The sequence below is a fragment of the Lampris incognitus genome, chromosome 2 (genome assembly GCF_029633865.1).
Source record: "Lampris incognitus isolate fLamInc1 chromosome 2, fLamInc1.hap2, whole genome shotgun sequence".
Classification (NCBI taxonomy): domain Eukaryota; kingdom Metazoa; phylum Chordata; class Actinopteri; order Lampriformes; family Lampridae; genus Lampris; species Lampris incognitus.
The window spans coordinates 94,517,829-94,537,932 of NC_079212.1; the positions used below are offsets into that span (position 1 = coordinate 94,517,829).

The 20,104-nt window shown below is 48.0% G+C and overlaps 1 protein-coding gene across 4 annotated transcripts in view; it reads right to left on the bottom strand.

The window, feature by feature from the left end:
• Window positions 1-698: 698 nt before the first annotated feature.
• The window catches only part of LOC130106587 (SLIT-ROBO Rho GTPase-activating protein 3-like), a 41,840-nt gene continuing 22,434 nt past the window's right edge, over window positions 699-20,104 (bottom strand). The window contains exons 5-22 of one of the 4 annotated variants that reach the window (XM_056272742.1): window positions 19,816-20,007; window positions 19,333-19,461; window positions 18,966-19,187; window positions 18,687-18,788; window positions 14,395-14,592; window positions 14,185-14,269; window positions 12,471-12,498; window positions 9,945-9,975; window positions 9,493-9,553; window positions 7,928-8,005; window positions 7,081-7,215; window positions 6,879-6,984; window positions 6,565-6,792; window positions 5,920-5,993; window positions 5,618-5,798; window positions 4,285-4,437; window positions 3,854-4,169; window positions 699-1,860 (exon numbers count right to left, since the gene is read on the bottom strand). In XM_056272742.1, the coding sequence (XP_056128717.1) occupies window positions 1,387-1,860; window positions 3,854-4,169; window positions 4,285-4,437; window positions 5,618-5,798; window positions 5,920-5,993; window positions 6,565-6,792; window positions 6,879-6,984; window positions 7,081-7,215; window positions 7,928-8,005; window positions 9,493-9,553; window positions 9,945-9,975; window positions 12,471-12,498; window positions 14,185-14,269; window positions 14,395-14,592; window positions 18,687-18,788; window positions 18,966-19,187; window positions 19,333-19,461; window positions 19,816-20,007 (2,793 nt within the window). In that variant the 3' untranslated portion in view covers window positions 699-1,386. Of the gene's footprint in view, window positions 1,861-3,853; window positions 4,170-4,284; window positions 4,438-5,617; window positions 5,799-5,919; window positions 5,994-6,564; window positions 6,793-6,878; window positions 6,985-7,080; window positions 7,216-7,927; window positions 8,006-9,492; window positions 9,554-9,944; window positions 9,976-11,768; window positions 11,872-12,470; window positions 12,499-14,184; window positions 14,270-14,394; window positions 14,593-18,686; window positions 18,789-18,965; window positions 19,188-19,332; window positions 19,462-19,815; window positions 20,008-20,104 lie in introns of those variants that run through there. The other 3 variants (XM_056272744.1, XR_008809745.1, XM_056272743.1) reach the window with 3 other exon arrangements.

The window sequence follows — 20,104 nt, forward strand, 5'->3', positions numbered from 1 at the left end:
GTAGCACATTACATCAGATATTGCAGCCGGGCTTTACATCACGAGATAAATGTCACGTTTCTGGGATTTATTCTTGTTAGGTTAAGATTTGTGCAAGGTAAGAGTTACAAAATCTACAGATTAGAGATGATAATATATCCTGTTCCTATGATACACCGTTGTTTGTACAAGTCACCTTTAACAGCACGTATATATGTTCCATCCAGACGTACCTATTACACCTTAAAATATATCGATAGACAAAATACGACACTGAGAGTAAACCTACGTATGAGTACCCAGACAACCCGAGCGACGGGCTGTGTGCAGTCTAGTCGTTAAGAGGGCGTCGGAGCCGGTACTGTACTCCGGCTTCTGTTACGCTTTGCTTCTACCACAACTCGGTCAAATTGCAAACACGGAACATAACCGCTGCGGGACAGTCCCCCCGGCAGCGTGCTGGAGTGCATTAATATCTTGTAAGAGAAAGTGGTAACTTTTATTTATGTGTTTGTTTGTTTGTTTATTTTACATTTATTTCTGATCCCCCCCCCCTTTTCTCCCAATTTAGTGGCCAATCGCTCCCTATTTTAGTTCAAACCCCTCCCCTTGTACTGCATGCGTTCGCCAACTGCATCTCTCCGGCCGGCAGTCTCCCCACTTTCGTGACAAGGCGACTCCAGGCCGAACCACTGCTTTTTCACACACACACACACACACACACACACACACACACACACACACACACACACACACACACAGTGGCGGATCTAGAGATTTTCTCCTGGGGTGGAAAAGGAGTGGCAAGACTGTGTCCCAGAGGTGGCAGCTGCCACCCCGTAGATCTGCGCCTGCACACACACACACACACTCATGTGACGAACACAAGCCGACTCCGCCCCCCTCCCGAAGACAGCGTTGCCAATGATTGCTGCTCCATCGAGTCCGGCCATAGTCGGATCTGACGAGACCAAGGCGCGAACCCCGGTCCCCAGCGGGCAACCGCATCGACGCAAAGACGTTTGATGACAGGGAGATGTAGAAGACTTCAGTGAACAGCAGAAGTATTTTCCAGTGCATCCCTTTTTTTTCTCTTTTTTTTTTTGTTTAATCCAGCATGGCTGCGAACTGCAGCATAGTACTAAGTATTCTCTGAAGTGACAGTTATGGATTTAAGTCCCCCGTGCTAGGATGTCGGTGGCGTTTCACCGACGAGTCAACGTGAGCAGAACATTGTGCCAGTAAACCAGCACCATTCCTACCCTGGGAGTACGGGATTAGTGGTAAATATTCTTCTCACAGACGAGGTTTGTTTGCTGGCATGAAGAGGGGCAGCGACGTGACAGTAATCTTGATTTATCGGTGTCCACAGTGCTCTTGGGCAGGGTAACTCTTGACTGATTGTGGCTACATGTTTCCTTGTTTGTCCGACGAGGACGAAGAGGTGGACGGGGACGGGGACGGTGCCTTCGGGAACACCCTGTCGGTGGGCGTGATGCCCGGGCTGCCCAGGCCAGAGGAACTGGAGCTGCTGGACCGGTGGGGCGCTTGTCCCTGCTGCCCCTGCCCAAGCACTGGTGCGGGCCGGACGGGTCTGACGGGTGGAGGCCTTAGAGGTGCGTTCGGTCGCCGTGTCGACAGGGCCGGTTTGAAGGTGGTCATGGTCTCGGAGGACGAGCTGCTGCTGCTTCGTCGCAACGCTGCGTCCGGGTCTCTGATCACCATGGTGTGGAGGGGACTGCCGGGGGGCTGCTGGGCTCCTCCTGGGTGCTTGAGCGGCTCCAGTGTGTCCAGAACCACATCAGGGGCGTGCTTGGCCACGTTCTGCCGCTCCAGCTCACGCAGCTCGTGCAGAGCTGTGTTCATCGTCTTCTCTATGTCCTGACAAACACAAGCAGGGGGCAACTACAGTATTACTGACATGTGGAAATGTTTAGGAGGAACTCAGTAGCGCAGTAAAACCAAACAAACTAGAAAAAATGTGGGCCCCCCCCCCTTTTTTTTTCTCCTCAAATGTACCCGGCCAATTACCCCACTCTTCTGAGCTGTCCCAGTCGCTGCTCCACCCCCTCTGCCAAGCCGGGGAGGGCTGCAGACTACCACATCCCTCCTCCGATACATGTGGAGTCGCCAGCTGCTTCTTTTCACCTGACGGTGAGGAGTTTCACCAGAGGTTCCACCCAGTTCCCCCTACCCCACCCGAACAGGCGCCCTGACCGACCAGAGGAAGCGCTAGTGCAGCGACCAGGACACATACCCACATCCCGGCTTCCCACCCGCAGACACGGCCAATTGTGTCTGTAGGGGACACGGGGAGTCGAACACGGGGATTTGAACCGGCGATCCCCGTAGGCAACGGAATAGACCGCTACGCCACCCGGACGCCCCCAAAAAAATGTGTTTTTGACACCAAACCTAGACAGCGAATAAACAATACACAACTTCATGTTGAAAATGTAACCAAAAGCAATACCTAAATATGGATTTCACTAAAACTAGGATCTGATGTTTTAAACAGTAGTATTTATACAGTACTTTATGGCTGGCTGCTCTCTTAGTGTGCCTGTCCTGTTCAAAAAATGTCTTGGCTGGCTTGTCAAATGAATTACAAAAGAAGAAAAAATAATATGCTTATTTCTTGTATCAGAGAAATCTGCGGATCAGATGGCGGCACCGCCAGAAAATTGGGTCCAACCACCGAACCAAACTGCAATGACAACGTGATACCGGTGTAACCCTAGCTACAACATAATGGGATGCAGCAGTTGAAAATACTGCCACGTTATCAGATTGTGTCAGACAGGGCCTACATTGCACCCTGCGAATCGAAGAAAATGGAATCCACTATCCATCTTGTGCTGGCGTGGCTGAGCCTGTTGGGGCACTGTCCATGGTAAAGAGTCAGATGTTCTTGAAAACCCATCATTATTCTCAACATAAGCATCAAACCGTGGCCAGTAACATGCATACTTGGTGGGAAAGTGGATCTAGCATCCCAGTGTTGAACACTATATTGTGGAGCTGGGTTTCTCTATCAGCCAGGCGGCTCGTTTTAATGAATCGGAAACGAGGTAAAGCCAACTGTTTTAGCACTGAGGCTGGTTGGAGGACTTTTTGGACTTATTATAATAAGCCCGTTCCAGGCGGATGTGTCAGTACTCCAAGGGTGCGATATTGGACTTGATGGACCGTGGGACTACGTAAGATCCTATATGGGGAAAAAAAGCTCCCCTCATGTTTACACTGATGTTATGTAAACTGACATAATATTCTGTACCCCACCTTTATTTTTTTTTAACTTTTATTTCCCCTTCTCTAGTTTGGCAACCCCGTTTCGTTCCTGGATGACCTTTATGCAATGGCGTGGTATGCATGGTGGTCGTCTGGGTAGCTTTTTTTTTTGGGGGGTGGGGGGGCTGTGCTAGATGTGCCTCCCCTCGTGCCTTCCTTTGGGGAGGGGATCTCAGCCTGCTGTGGCAGGGCATGCTGTATGTGCCTCCTGGGAGGTGCTGGGGCAGGTGTGGACCGGTGCCTCTGCGCGGGGTAGATTGCTCAGCCAGTGGTGGCAGGTGTGGCTGGGTGTTCTGCACACTTTGGAGGACTGACCCTTCTTCCAACCAATTACTGTGATATATCGGTGTCTACATGTTGGTAATGGTGTAGGGCTTTAAGTTGTGTTGTTTATAGTGTGTGATAATGTTGTGTCATATGGAAAAACTGAAACTGTTAGTAAAAAAAGAAAAAAAATTGGGTCCCATTAAAGACCATGAGCTGCAGGGAAGATCCATTTAGTCATATCTGAATTTGGCTGGACCGGAGGAGTTTCTGTGGCCTATTCGACCGTTGCAGAGTCTGCTCTAATGACTGCACTCACCTCAGCGAGCGCCTCCGCCTCCAGCGCTTTGTGGTCTCCCAAACTCGCGTGCCGAGTGGTGCATGGTGATGATCTCTGCGAGTGGCTGTCAGCGTAAGCCTTCCTGTCGGGGTGGTTAATGCTGCCCGCGCTGCCAAATGTGGTGAGGCGCCGCTTCTCTGGGCTGTCCATTGGGCCCCTGCTGACAGCCATCTTGTGCGGGCTGCAAGGTCGAGGCATTACTCTGGGAGGGTGATCTGGAGCTCTGGTGGGGCTGTGGGTGTCTGCAGCACTTCGGTGCCGTGGAATCACAGCTCCGTCAGAACGCACTCTAATCCTGAGAGACACACCGGAGGATGAACATTTATAAGCCTCAGGGGTACACGGAATAAAATAAATAACACAAAGCTTCACTCTGTTTTACAAATAAAAGCGGGTTAATTGCTGTTTACCTCCCCAATGCTGCTCCAAAGCGTTGCTCGGGTGTGTATTCGCACGGAGACTGGCGGTCGTTCCTGGACAAGCAGCTCCCGTCATTCTTATGGGGCCCGCCGCCGGCCTCACTGTCGGCTTTATGAGGGATGCTGTCTGAGAAGGCGTCATCCCTGTAGACACACACACACAGCCTGCATCACACTCGTTCTCTGCAGCAGTTTGTAAAGAAGAAAGCTCAAAGTTTGAGCTCAACAATCAAAAATAAAAAATTGTTATTTAGATTCAAACATTTAATAGAAGCCCAATGGAGTACACATTAAGCCTGCTCAATATTTTTTATGGGTAAAATAAGCCACTTCTCCATCCCAGGGATACACCATTGGATGTAAGTAAAATGGCAGGTGATTATCGTTAGAGGAGTTCTTCCGTTGTCGTCTGCCCAGTGATGATTCGTTTTTTTCCCCCCTCCCAATTGTATCCGGCCAATTACCCCACTCTTCCGAGCCTTCCCGGTCGCTGCTCCACCCCCTCTGCTGATCTGAGGAGGGCTGCAGACTACCACATGCCTCCTCCGATACACATGGAGGCGCCAGCTGCTTCTTTTCACCTGACAGTGAGGAGTTTCCCCCTCCCCCCGAACAGGAGCCCCGACCAACCAGAGGAGGTGCTAGTGCAGCGACCAGGACACATGCCCACATCCGGCTTCCCACCCACAGACACGACCAGCTGTGTCTGTAGGGATGCCCAACCAAGCCGGAGGTAACACAGGGATTCGAACCAGCGATCCCCGTGTTGGTAGCCAACGTAATGCCAAGTGATGATTCTTGATTGGCTTTCAGGCAGGGGGGCGGAGCAGAAATGAATAGCCCCAGGTCAGGACTGGCCTTAGTGTTTAGCCTCTTGAAGAGGTGTCCCACTTGTGAAGCTTGACAGCAATTTGCAAAATGAGGTTGATTTGGCTTTACAAGGAAGTCCCTTCTGATGGTGACCAAGAAATATTTAAATAATCTAATCCGAGTGGGGTGACTCTGGTGGAGGAGGGTGTTACCCAGTATTACCTCCACACGACTTTGGAGTAAAACGTAAGATGTAGAAGACACTTTTCTGTGGCAAGGCAAAATAGGGCCTTACAGGACCAAGCGTCAGCTCCATAAGTAAACACAGTATATCTGGAATGCTATTTGCTCAACAACCACCAACCACATAAATGAAGATTATGGGCAATGCAGCGGTGACAAGGAGTAGCTAAGAAGCTATCTCTGCTGAAAAAATATTAGAGAAATATCCTCATAGTTTTCCTTTTACATCACAGTTTACACCAGAGTCAAACAAAATGTTATTTTTACTTACATGTCTTGGACTACAATGTACTGATGTGGGATCAACCCATCAACACCGTTATGACGGCCCTCCCACCAGTCCTCAGAGGCACGCAGGTAGAGTAGCAGAGAGGCTCCCTTTTTGAAAGACAGCTCTCTAGGACTTCGTCCCACATAGTCAAATTTAGCTATGGCCTCGATTTGCTCCAGTTCTGCAGTGAAAAGAGATCGGCCATCTTCAATTTGTGATATCTGATTATTTTGTCCGTCAGCTCAGAGAGCTGCTGGAACAGGAAGGTGACTGACAGTAAAGTGACTGTGATAGTGACTCACCTTCATCGCTTGTGTTAGGCCCGGTGCCGTTGTCTACCTCATCAAGGGCACCTGGCTCACTGTGGGGGCTCTCACTGGATGGAGGAAGACAGAGTGAGGTGGCCGAACAGACAGATGTGGGCAAGGGGAGACCGAAGGACAAAGTTCTTTCCCTCAGTTACGTTCATATGTAGGACATACATGGATAAATTCCCCCTCCCCCTTTTTCTCCCCAATTATATCCAGCCAATTACCCCACTCTTCCGAGCCATCCCGGTCGGTGCTCCACCCCCTCTGCCGATCCGGAGAGGGCTGCAGACTACCACATGCTTCCTCCGATACATGTGGAGTCGCCAGTCGCTTCTTTTCACCTGACAGTGAGGAGTTTCAGCAGGGGGATGTAGCGCTCTGGAGGATCACGCTATTACCCCCAGTTCCTCCTCCGCCTCGAACAGGCGCCTCGACCGACCAGAGGAGGCGCTAGTGCAGCGACCAGAACACATACCCGCATCCGGCTTCCCACCCACAGACAAGGCCAATTATGTCTGTAGGGACGCCCGACCGAGCCGGAGGTAACACAGGGATTCGAACCGGCGATCCCCATGTTGGTAGGCAACGGGATAGACCGCTATGCTATGAAAATGAGGACACGCGCTCTCCTCTTACCAGTACTCTTCTCCTCCGGTCATGCACTTCTCATACACAGGTCCGTCCAGTTCGCGGTGGCTTGGAAAAATCACCTCATGGTGAATGATGATGGTCTTGATGACTTCATTAACATGCGCCTGGCAGGCCACAGGGTCCTGGTCATCTGGTATTGGCATCAGTGTGGGGCCGAAGCAGATGGCCAGGTTATAGGGATCCATCATGTTCTCGTCGCTGTACTGCGAAAGACTAGAGAGACACAGAAGGTATTCAATCATACGGTCAAGTCAATAATTCACTACTTCAGTAATAAAATCTGATGTCGTAAAGCTTACTGGTTGAGAAACGCAAACAGGTATCTCATGACAATGATCACGGGCCGCTGGAGAGTCACAATTATCTGTTGAAGATGATGGGCTCTTTCTGCTCCTGACTCAAGTTCTGAATGAAGAAAGGAAGAGTGAAGAAAGGTCATGATCTCGGCAAGACACACGAACTAAAACCACCCTTGTATTTGATTCCCGATAGGGTACTCACTGGTGGTGGATATGAGGTCCAGAAAGCGTTCCTTGGGGAATAGTGAGTTCTCCAGGCCCCTGAAGTAGAGCTTAAGGACGCCGGCGACTGAGTTAATGTCATGATCACTCTGGTCGTCCACCAGTGGATCCTCTCCTATGGACACAGCACACTGCATGAGTCTACCTGTCAATAACTTGTCCAGTCTCATGTGGATTTTTGCATAAGATGGCCAGCAAGAGGACATAATGGCAGATGGAATATTCTTTTTTGTTCTCACCAATTGTACCCGGTCAATTACGCCCCCTCTTCTGAGCCATCCCGGTCGCTGCTCCACCCTCTCAGCTGAGCCAGTATCATGCTATTCCACCCAGTTCCCCCCCCAACCAACCAACCAACCAACCAACCAACCAACCAACCAACCAACCAGAGGAGGTGCTAGTGCAACGACCAGGACACACACCCACATCCAGCTTCCCACTCGCAGACACGGCCAATTGTGTTTGTAGGGACCCCCGACCAAGCCGGAGGTCAACACGAGGATTCGAACCACCGATCCCCGTGTTGGTAGGCAACGGAATAGACCGCCACGCCACCGGGGCGCCCAGATGGAACTATTCTAAGTGTGTGTATATTATTTCATTTATTGAGCATGCAGTGTATATGCGTAGTTAATGTTATTCCAACAATGTGGTTCTATATGGTGGGTGTCTAAAACGGCTTACCATGTCCATTACCAGGCCACATGTGACAAATGCACGTTTTACTTGCACTTTAGAGGCCTGTGGGGGAGTCTGTGGCTTCTGAAGCAGACAAAATGCAATTTAAAAACAATCAAGAGGAGATGGCCTGCTGCTGTGGGACTAACCTCTTTCGAATGAATTCTTAATATCATTGACCTCAACCTGGGATCCCGGAACCCGGAATATACCCTGCTGCTGCAGACCTAAGGACAGGAAAACAATCCTACTAAGTATGAAATGGAAAAGATGTGTCATACATGTGGGGGGCATGCAGAGAACCCCAACATAAACAGATACACCACCACAAATGAATAAAAGCAAACAAATAAATAAATACACAAACACATAGCCAATTTCAAGACCCAGATGCACTGGAAGTAGTAACTGATGCGTGTCATTTGATGCGCCTGATGTCTCTGCAGGCCTCCAAACAGGACATTAGCAGGCACCCAGAAAAAAAACAACTATGTTTTTGGTCACTGGGTCCTCTGTTATTGCTCCGGAATAGAGACAAGTGTCCCTGTCCCGGCTGTGCCTCCAGTGATTTCCCTCGTGTTGTGTTTCCCGTTTCCCCTGTGTGTCTCCTGTTTCCTTCCTTGGCACTCTCCTGTTCCCCTCGTGTGCCCAGCCTGCACACCTGCCTTCCATATCAACTCAACAGTATATCTACACCACGTCTCCATCCACTCATCACCAGACTGTTGTTTCTACGGCGGTGGCTAGTCTCTCGCTCTGGGCCGCTCTGCAGTAGCATGTTCAGAGTTATTCCTCGTGTTCTTTGCACTACCTGTATTTACCGTGTTTCCTTGTTCTTCCAGGATTACTACCCCTCCGGTGCCCCCCTGCCTGTTTACTAAAACCCCGAGTTTATCCTCAGCCAACCACGCTCACTCCCTCGTCCGCCTGTCCTGCTCAGCTTTGCCATCCACCATCGCCTCTCTCCCTTTTGCCTTGCCTGCCATCCTCCATCCATCCATCCATTATCCGAGCCGCTTATCCTACTTAGGGTCGCGGGGATGCTGGAGCCCTGCAGTCATTGAGCAGCAGGCGGGGAGAAACCCTGGACAGGCCGCCAGTCCCTCACAGGGCCAACACACACACACACACACACACACACACACACACACACACACACACACACATTCACATCTTGGAACAATTTAGTACGGCTGATTCCCCTGACCTACGTGTCTTTGGACTGTAGGAGGAAACCCACGTAGATACGGGGACAACATGCAAACTCCACACAGGACGACCTGGGTTTGACCCCCAACGTTGGACTACCCCGGGTTCAAACCCAGGACCTTCTTGCTGTGAAGCGACCGCGCTAACCACTGCGCCACCGTGCTGCCCCCCTGCCATCCTCAGTCACCTTTATTCCTACAACAAATCCCTTTTATATTGCTGGTTTCCGCTGTCTGTCTCTGTGTTTGGGTTCGCCTCTAGTGTATCAAGGCTGCTTGATGCACATTCGGTCATTTAAAACAACTGCTGGAGGGTACTTCGAAACCCCCGGACACTTCCAATGTGTCTCTGCCTGAAGTGTTGTTTGTCAGACCGGCCGCCATATATAGAGCGCAATGACAAATCTCACACGTGTCACATTTACTACATCTGCTGTGCGTTTGTACTGTAGACAGACTAGACAAATACACAGAAGATGCCGGATATAGAGATAGCAGGGACTCACCATACAGATTGATGTATCGAATGCAGCTTTCAACAACCACTGGTATGGCCTGCCCTGAGTCCTAGCACAGAGTCAAGAAGGAGGGTGACTACAATCCTCTTGAAATGAATTGCAGCAGTCAACGGCATGAACTTATGCGCTAAATAATAAATGGTCATGCCAGCAGAGTTTATGAACAAGACCAGAGTCTTTAGCGCAGGACTATCAATAGCATATGAGACAATCTTGTTTATCGGTAATTAATGTTATTCACTGAATGGTGTTGAGTTTGAGCAGGAAAATGAGCAGCATTCGGTGTTCAAGCCCACCATGTTTAATACCACAGCATCATAACATGTCAGAGAGACCAAGGGGAGAGAGAGAGAGAGAGAGAGGCAGAAAAAAAGAGAAGTTAGCAAGCACACTAAACACAGCACATCCCAATGTCTCCCTCTCCATTAAAGGCCGAGTACCTGACTCCTGGCACGGACATTCCTTCTTCCTCTGGGGCAGAGAGCAGCGAGGCACGGAGACGGAGAGGAAGAGAGGCGAAAAAACCACAACAGGTTAGTGAGAGAAGTAGAGACAGACCTTTCAGGGAGAGGAGGGCTGGCCCGAGAGAATAGCCAAAGCATCGACGCCTCGCGAGGGTGTGAGACAATGGACTTCGGTTGGGGGGGGGGCTTAGCTGAGTCTACGTGAGGGGAGCGGGGGCGACACAAAGCACTTCGACAGAAGAACTTTGACTGCTTGACCTGAAGGAAAACCTCAGTGGAAAGCCTTCGGCTGTTGAGCTTGGACGGCATCTCTGCACATTCTGCTTGCATGCCTCCTGTTTGATCCCGCTTTCAAGCGAGGCTGCGGCCACAAGTTTATTTGTCATACGTCAACATGGCTGGTGTTCAGTCAGTTGACGTGGGGGGAAAAAAATCTGCTCAACGACTGGAGGCAGGGGCTCACAGGAGAACAAGGACACACTGTCAGAGATGCAAAGCACAACTGTTTGTGTGACTTTGCGGTGAACAGAATGATGAGAGATCAGTTTTAGGCCTTGTATTGACTGCACATCTTCAGTCCAGCCACTAACATTGTGTATTATTTACGTCAAATCCTGATCGGACGCTTAAAGTGGTTAAATGATGCTTTCGCTGCAGCTCAGCAGCGCTAGCATGAGCTAACATGAGCTCGTCTGAATCCTGTTGTTAGCTAAACAACAACCCAGAAAAAGCAAGCGGACACATCGGAAGCACTTCAATATTTCTATCTAAAGGTTGAGCTGCTGGAGCAGGTTAAAGGTGGTAGAGCGGGCATCCGGGTAGCATAGCAGTCTGTTCTGTCGCCTACCGACACGGCGATCGCCGGTTTGAGTCCCCGCGTTACCTCCGGCCTGGTTGGGCGTCCCTACAGACATCTGTGGGTGGGAAGCCGGATGATGTGTCCTGGTCACTGCACTAGCGCCTCCTCTGGTCAGTCGGGGGCGCCTGTTCGATGGGGAGGGGGAACTGGGGGGAATAGCATGATCCTCCCACGCGCTACGTCCCCCTGGTGAAACTCCTCACTGTCAGGAGAAAAGAAGAGGCTGGCGACTCCACATGTATCGGAGGAGGCATGTGGTAGTCTGCAGCCCTCCCCAGATCGGCAGAGGGGGTGGAGCAGACACCGGGACGGCTCGAAGAGTGGGGTAATTGGCTTGGTACAATTGGGGAGAAAAAGGGGGAAAATCCCCCCCCCTCTAAAAAAAGGTGATAGAGCACGTCTTACTTGCATCTCTCTTGATGGCGTTTCTTTGAAAGACTACCTTGAATGAAACTGCATGGGCAATATCAAGTAATAGAATACGAGGGGGGGCTAACAGAGGGTACTGGCGGGGGATGAAAAGAACAAATGTTTCCAATTTTCTTACTAATGTGGATCGTAATACTAATAGCTCTAGATTCAATCACTCGCAAACATTTTTTGGAGGAGTTGCCATCCCCTCCCCCTGAATCTGCACAGACGGTACAGCTAAACGTGAGACAGCAGGTTCACGAGGGGCTTCGCATCTCACCCAACACAAACCAAAAGAACTAAAAGTGAGCCCCAGACTGGTGCGTTGCATTTAGTGTGCCAGATTCTCACCTTCCGCGTGAAGCTAACGCTCACCGTACAGACAAGGTAACGAAGAAGAGAGGAAAGTCAGTGCATGAGTGAGCCAATGTTTGGGTAAAAAAAAGATTGTTTAAAGGCAAGAGGGCCCCCAAGGACTGCTAGCAAGACAGCTGAGCTCAGAGAGACAAAGACCACAGATGAGCTACTACCTGGATGAAGGCCTCCATATTGCCGTTAAACAGCGTATGGTTAAAAACGGAGCAAGGTCTAGACTTCTGCATTCTCTGGGGTTTAGGGGGAAGCGTGGGGGGCCTGGGAAGATGGTTGGGGGTGGATGGTTGAGACATGGTAATTATGGAAATAACGATGCAATGGCTATAGACATAAACCAAATACTGATGGTTGTGTAATATGTTTTAATGAAAACGATATTGCAGTAATCAAGAGACAACACCACACACAAAAACACAGTTGCCATATGATGCTGTACCAACTGATGACAATTATCAGACAAAACAGTTCACGAAAACCTGACGTATATGTATAAACTATTAAACCCGCTAAGTAATTGGTTAATTAGTCAGCACCCTGCTTTCTCTGATAATGGCTTATCGTTTTCGCCTCACAAAACTTCATAGTTCCAGATGTGTTGGGTGCATAATGGTCATACATTAGAAAGCCAGTTCATCTCACGGGCATTTAATTCTTCTAACATATCCCGCGGATTAATGTGAGGAAGCACAACCATTACAGTGGTCTTTCTCATTGAAGATTCAACCCATTACTCAACCAAGAGGAAGACCCAAGACTGAACAACTGTTGACCCATTTGTAATGTTATTTCAGCCAAATCCGAGGGCACAGGAAGGATTTTACAAACCACTGCCTACTTTATTCATCCGCCATTCTTACCTTGTTGTTCCGTAATCCGCCCTTTCCCCTGAGGGAGAAAACAACAACAGAAAATAGAGGGGGGGAGAGGAGAGAGAGAAAAATGGGGGGTAGAAAGAAATGGAGAGAGAGAGAAATGGAGGAGAGAGAGAGAGGAGAGGGAGAGAGAGAAAAATGGGGGGTAGAAAGAAATGGGGGCGAGAGAGAAAGAGAAATGGGGGAGAGGGGGGGATTAGAGTATGCACGTTTGACAATGACAACAGTTATTGGTGCGCTTGAGTGCTACCCCCGGGTGTACAAGGCTGGCAGATGGGTAAGGAATGGGGTATTATGAGAAAAAGGGTATCTATTCAGCTGGGCTCAATGGTGCGAGCGCCATGACTGCCTTTGACTCTCCGCCAAGCGGCAGTCATTCAGCGGTCGCCGTAGAAACCGCATGAGAGCGCCCCAGAGGGGGAAGGCTCAACAAGTCTCTGAGGCGTCGACCGGTCTCTTGGAGCAACGACGCCGGGGAGGGTTGGGGGGGGGGGTGTTGATTTCTACAGCACAATGATTTGGTGATACCCAAACTTAGCTCATTTCAAACTCGCACACATATCGCATTGTACTCGACGAATTACAGCCGCCTTTTTGACCCGATGACTCGGAAATGTTTCTTAGGGGTCGTGTCATTTGCAAAGCTGCGTTCAACACAGTCCCCCTCTCTGTCGGCCCAAACCAAGTCCCGGTCCCGGCCAAACGTAGACGCTTGTGTGATTCTGAACAGGCGAGCGATCCAGAACCAGGAAGTGACAACGCATAGTCAGGACTCAGCCAGAAAAAAAAAACAACAAAAAAACGCCTATCCTTCACCACCAAGCAGTGTCCTGCATCAACAACCAAACTGCCCCCCACCACCCTCCTCTTTTAATTCTCTTTAGCTCTTTCCTGTTCTCTCTGTCCCTCCCACAGCCAACAGCATAATGGAGAGTGTTTACATCCTCTCACTATCTCTATCGACCTTCTTGTGAGTATTACTACTATTCACTGCAGTATCCTTGTATGGGAATACTGCGTAGTGTGAATACTGCATAGCAGGGGACCATTACATCATTTTGTTAACGTAAACTTGTGATACTACTTCTTCTGCACATACACCTTATTAACATGATCTAGTATTTCCACTTCTTTCTCTCTAATACTTTTCCTTTCAACCTTTCATAATGTCATGTTATATTTAAAGGAGCTACTTGGCAAATTAAAAACAAATTCTGAATCTAGCCCCGAGGATAAAATGGCATTTGTGCATTGTAGCTCAATAAATTAATGTAACATACCACACAGTAGGAAAGTCATGATAGGTATGGATGTCATTATCCTTGTGCTCAAGTGACATTTGATATACTTCTATTGATCCCCGTGGGGACATTATGTGCCGCTTGTAGCCCATCCTAGCTGTGTAGCTAGGAGCAGTGGGCAGCCGCCGTGCTGTGCCCAGGGACCAACTCCAGCTCTTTTTCTATTGCCTCGATCAGGGGCACAGACAGGGGTACTAACCCTAACATGCATGTTTCTTTTTGATGGTGGGGGAAACCGGAGCACCCGGAGAAAACCCACCACAGACACGGGGAGAACATGCAAACTCCACACGAAGGACCTGGGATGGCCTGGGATTAGAACCCAGGACCTTCTTGCTATGAGGCAACAGTGCTAACCACTGGGCCACTGTGCTAAAGATTTACAATGCCAGTCTCACCTTCTCCCAGTGTCTGCTTCAGGAGGTCATGCTTTGCTTGGAGTTTGACAATGAGATTGCTGCCGTTCAGGTACTCTTTGTATTTCTGTAGAGATAACAGAAAAAAAAAAGAAAACAAGTCATGTAGAGGCAATGACGGAGACATCGCTGATCTTTATATCGTCTTCAGTAGTTTTGCATCTGTGCACTTGAAATCATCTCTGAACCCACTGTGAAATAGAAGCCCTCCGTCTCTTGCTGGTTAGCTCTTCTCTTAGCGATGTTAGCCTTGCTCATGTAGGAGTCAGAGGAAGCCGACTTAACTGACTCTGTGGACTGGCTGTGTTGGAAGGCCTCTGAAACGTCAAAGTCCTCCACTGTGAGCATGTCCTGGAGAGTCTGCATGGTGGCATCCAAAGTCTTCCTCACCTGACACAAACAGCAGAACATTGTTGTTCTCAACAATATATTCATAGTGCTGCTATGATATATGAAATATGTGGGAACAACTTTAGCCGCAGGTTTAAGGAATGAGACAACTCACTCTGTTAAAGACGACCACAAGGTCAAGGCAAGTTTATTCCTATAGCCCTAAATAGACAGTTGCGGTCTCAGAGGGCTTTACAGTCACGCAATGAAAAAAACAATGGATGACAGTCTATCCTTAGACCTTCAAGTTGGACGGGGTAAAATTCAGCGGAAACCAAAATTTTAGATATCTATATATTTCCTATGACTGAGCACCCTTTTAACAGTCTGATCAGCACTCTGCAGCCCTGTATCTCTTCTATTCTATACCTCTGATTTATGTCACACACAGATTGCATTAAGGTAAAATTCAATGCATAAACCATGTGGATAGCACCATCAGCCATTTCTACATCATTCTTAGGAACATAAATGACTTTGAAAATGAAAGGTAAACTATGTCCCTCCTGTGTGACACAGAATAGAAGGCGGTATGCTTCTCCATATTCGTTACAGACAAACACCGACATGTACCAACACACTTTTGACCTTTAAACAAGTCTACCTGAGTCATAGCAGCCTCGGTGGCTGGAGGCCAGCAGAGACAGGATGGCCCACGACAGACCCCGCTGGTCAAACCAATGTCAGGTTAAGGATGTTTATGCAGGTAGACTGACAGTACTGAAGACTATCTACATGAGCGGTGGTTGTTATAAGGCTACGTGTCTGTGAGATGATCCCAGGATTAATACAGAAAATGACATCAGGCTCATTAAAGAGGTCACGAGTGAAGCGATGCCCAGCTAAGAGGCTTGGGCTCATTTTTTGACAGCCTTATCCCAGTCGCCAATATTGCAAAGCTAAAAGAGAAAACAACACACACATACATACATTATATATATACTCACTGGCCACTTTATTAGGCACACCTGTCCAACTGCTCGTTAACGCAAATTTCTAATCAGCCAATCACATGGCAGCAACTCAATGCATTTAGGCATGTAGACATGGTCAAGACGATCTGCTGCAGTTCAAACTGAGCATCAGAATGGGGAAGAAAGGTGATTTAAGTGACTTTGAACGTGGCATGGTTGTTGGTGCCAGACGGGCTGGTCTGAGTATTTCAGAAACTGCTGATCTACTGGGATTTTCACGCACAACCATCTCTAGGGTTTACAGAGAATGGTCCGAAAAAGAGAAAATATCCAGTGAGCGGCAGTTCTGTGGGCGAAAATGCCTTGTTGATGCCAGAGGTCAGAGGAGAATGGCCAGACTGGTTCGAGCTGATAGAAAGGCAACAGTAACTCAAATAACAACTCATTACAACCGAGGTATGCAGAAGAGCGTCTCTGAACGCACAACACGTCGAACCTTGAGGCAGATGGGCTACAGCAGCAGAAGACCACACCGGGTGCCACTCCTGTCAGCTAAGAACAGGAAACTGAGGCTACAATTTGCACAGGCTCACCAAAATTTGACAATAGAAGATTGGAAAAATGTTGCCTGGTCTGATGAGTCTCGATTTCTGCTGCGACATTCGGATGGTAGGGTCAGAATTTGGTGTCAACAACATGAAAGCATGGACCCATCCTGCCTTGTATCAACGGTTCAGGCTGGTGGTGGTGGTGTAATGGTGTGGGGGATATTTTCTTGGCACACTTTGGGCCCCTTAGTACCAATTGAGCATCGTGTCAACGCCACAGCCTACCTGAGTACTGTTGCTGACCATGTCCATCCCTTTATGACCACAGTGTTCCCATCTTCTGATGGCTACTTCCAGCAGGATAACGCGCCATGTCATAAAGCTCGAATCATCTCAGACTGGTTTCTTGAACATGACAATGAGTTCACTGTACTCAAATGGCCTCCACAGTCACCAGATCTCAATCCAATAGAGCACCTTTGGGATGTGGTGGACCGGGAGATTCGCATCATGGATGTGCAGCCGACAAATCTGCAGCAACTGCGTGATGCTATCATGTCAATATGGACCAAACTCTCTGAGGAATGTTTCCAGTACCTTGTTGAATCTATATCACGAAGGATTAAGGCAGTTCTGAAGGCAAAAGGGGGTCCAACCCGGTACTAGCAAGGTGTACCTAATAAAGTGGCCAGTGAGTGTGTATATATATATATATATATATATATATATATATATATATATATATATAAAATGAATACACCTCCTTGAAAAATTTTCACATTCAGTTGATCTAAAGCCTGGAATTACAATACAATAAATCTATATTTTTTCCTACGTACACACAATACTTAACAATTTCAAAGTGAAAATCTAATTATAAAAAATTCCAAACATGCAAAAAAAAAAAATACAAGGGATTTCCGTACCTGGATGGTTGAGCATGCATCAAGACAAACAACTACAATATCTTGGTTTGATAAGTATGCATCCATCCCCTTTGCTCCCTTAAAGGTAGAACGAGTAGGATTTTCTTAAAAATCAGTGTATAGACTCATACAAAAATACTCCCTCTCAATCATCACTTGTGACCCACGAGACCTGTGTGGTGGTGTCTCTTATCTGCAGAGACCCTGTCCTCTGCCTGTATCTTCTTATTTTGCTGTGTACTGGACATTTCTGGGCATTAACTTTTGGGCAGCGGGACACTATAAAAAGGTAGTGACCAGGTGCCAGATCGAGATCGTAGGTATGCATCCAAGAGGAAGCTATGACAATGGCTGACACTGCGCCAAAAAGACACAAATAATAAGACAAAACACCAAGCGGACAAAGCTCGTTCCAAAACGAGTGATGCTGGGGTTGGCTTTCACCCATGGAGTTGGAATGTACACTGGGGTGTGCTCTGGCTACTGTGGTCAGGGGGTCCGTGCCTCTGGTGTCGTTGAGCTGGGGAGGAGGGGCCAACTTTGAATGTTGTGTTTACAAACCACAACCAAAAAATCCTACTCATCCTATCTTTAAACTATCTCGGGAATAGCCAATTGCCTTCAAGATCACACAATAACTAACTGTCCAATACCTATGTCAAATTACAGGGTTAGGGTTAGTTAATTAGTTAATTAACTTGATAGCATAAATAAAAACAACTGCTTACTATGGTCCTTCAGTTTGCAATTTCGGTCCCACACAAAAACAGCAGCGTGGGTAGCAAAGACCTCCAAAAAAAAGTTTGTGACAAAGTTGTGGCAAGGTACACATCAAATATAGACATGCCCAAATCCAGATGGGAGGCACCGCAAAGGGTAGTTGAGAATGACAAAGCTACAATCCTGTTGGACTTCCAGAACCAGAGAGATAAAACAAGTACTGGCCAACAAACTGGACATTGCAGTGATGGACAAAGAACGGAAGACTGTGGTGGTGGTGGTGGTAGATGTAGAAATCCCAGCCGACAGCAAAATCAGGAAGAAGGAATATAAGAAGCTGAAGTACCAAGGGCTAGAAGAGGAACTAGAAAGGATGTGGAAAGTGAAGGCCAAGTGTGACCCCCAACTTGGGGGTCACACTTGGCCTTCAACAGATTCTAGAAACAACTAAGATACTGAACCCTCAAACTCCCAGGCCTCTGGTAAATGGATTACATATATATAGCGTGTTATCTAGACACCCAAAATGCTTCACAGTGAAGGGGGGAAACTCACATCAACCACCACCAATGTGTAGCAGCACCCACCTGGTAGAGTTGGTAGAGGACCCACGAATGAGGAAGGCACTATATATTAAATTGGGCTTCCCTGCTTTATCTGCCATTTCATTTATAATTTAGTGACACATTCATTCTTCTACAGCCTCTGATGATTTAACATGATGACTCATCATCGCACCCTGCATGCTCAGATTTGGTTCATCCACTTAGGTCATTTTCATTCACCCATGTATCACAGTGCCAACCTTATTACTGTATAGAGGAACTCATTTCTGTCTGTATTGGTATTTAGTGTATTTATGTTGCTGCCTTTTGAATTTTTCTGTTTGAACTGTTGGCAATTAGCTGTGCTGTGTTTCAAAATGTGTGACTCATGGTGACTGCCATCAACACTCCAAGATAGAGATGAGGAACCCAACTCCTCACCTCTTCATTCTCTATTTTCAATGTGGCCAAGCGGGACTGAAGCTGGTGGTAGCGCATCAAGAGCTCAGTCTGGACAGGTTGCTGAGCACTAACTTGGCACACCTAGAGCCAAAGGAGAGGAAGAATCATACTGGGAACCTTCAACAGCAAAAGTAAACTGCATGTATTTTGTTTCAAAATGTCCATCCCATGCAACATTTGGGCAAAAAAATAAAAATAAAAAAAGATCTCATCATACCACTGCCATCATTTTCCAGTCATCCACTGCACTCGGCTCACCTCATCCCCCATGTGTGGTTGATAGTCAAAGCGAGATGGTGGGCAGAAGATCTGGCTGTGCATGTCCATCACCTTAAGCTTGTCTCCTCGGATATCCATGGCGTCCACTGCTCCCTCCAGCAGGTCCAGACCTTCATGTCGGGAGGTCTCCAGACTATACTCTGCAGACAGGTAGGTTCTCAAAGTGCGCGCCAGGCTGGCGTGATAACCCAAGTCGCAACACTGGGGTAAAGAGGCAAAAGCTAGTCAATGAAAATAAACTGTCATTTGTACAATTATAGAAAATGGACAACTTCTTAGACCAGATCTGATTCTTTTTCAATATTTGTGCCCCCCCCCCCTGTGGTTCTTGCTCTATGTAACTTACATCTATTAAGTCTGAAACATCATGAATGTAGTACTTTGCCACCAGGGCATTGGTGGCTGCCAGATTCAAAAGATAGTCATTCCGGGCCTTTGTGCATTTCAGCTTGTTTTCAGAGTACTTGGCTTGTCTCTGGGGATGGAGCAAGAGAGAGACCGAGAGAGACGGAGAGAGCGAGAAAGCCACATCAATAGGCCATCTCTAAATAGATTCTCCAGCTAACAATGCATGCTTTTTCCATCTAAGTGTGCCTAATCTTATCAGTGAATAGTCTATACAAATATTTGCATATTATTAAAGAGGAAGGAAGAATTCCATAGAGTACATTTCTTAATGTACTTGTCATTTGTGGGTGCACCAAAGTGATGGCATTCAAAAAGCTTATCTACCATTACACATGCATTTACAGTATAATCGTTGGAGCTCGGAAGTAGACATGTCCACTACGATGACACTTATGCGCCAACTCTGCCAACTAAAACAGACCTTCTCTTTCATTTTCTCCATCTTCTTGACAGAGCTCCGTCGCTGTGGGCGGTCATCGTGACCGTGGCGCAGCAGGCCGGTGCCAATATCATTGGCCTTGCCTATCTGCTTCTCTTCCTGTTTCTCTGCGTCCTTAAGCTTGCTCTCCGCACTCAGACTCTCAGTGTGGTACATATGGTACGTCTTCATCACCTGTGAGAACACACAGCTCAGCATCAAGAGCATCTAGGTCAGTCTACAACCTCGCACCAAAGACGTTGACACGGGAGTCTTTGGTGTCTTGAGAGGG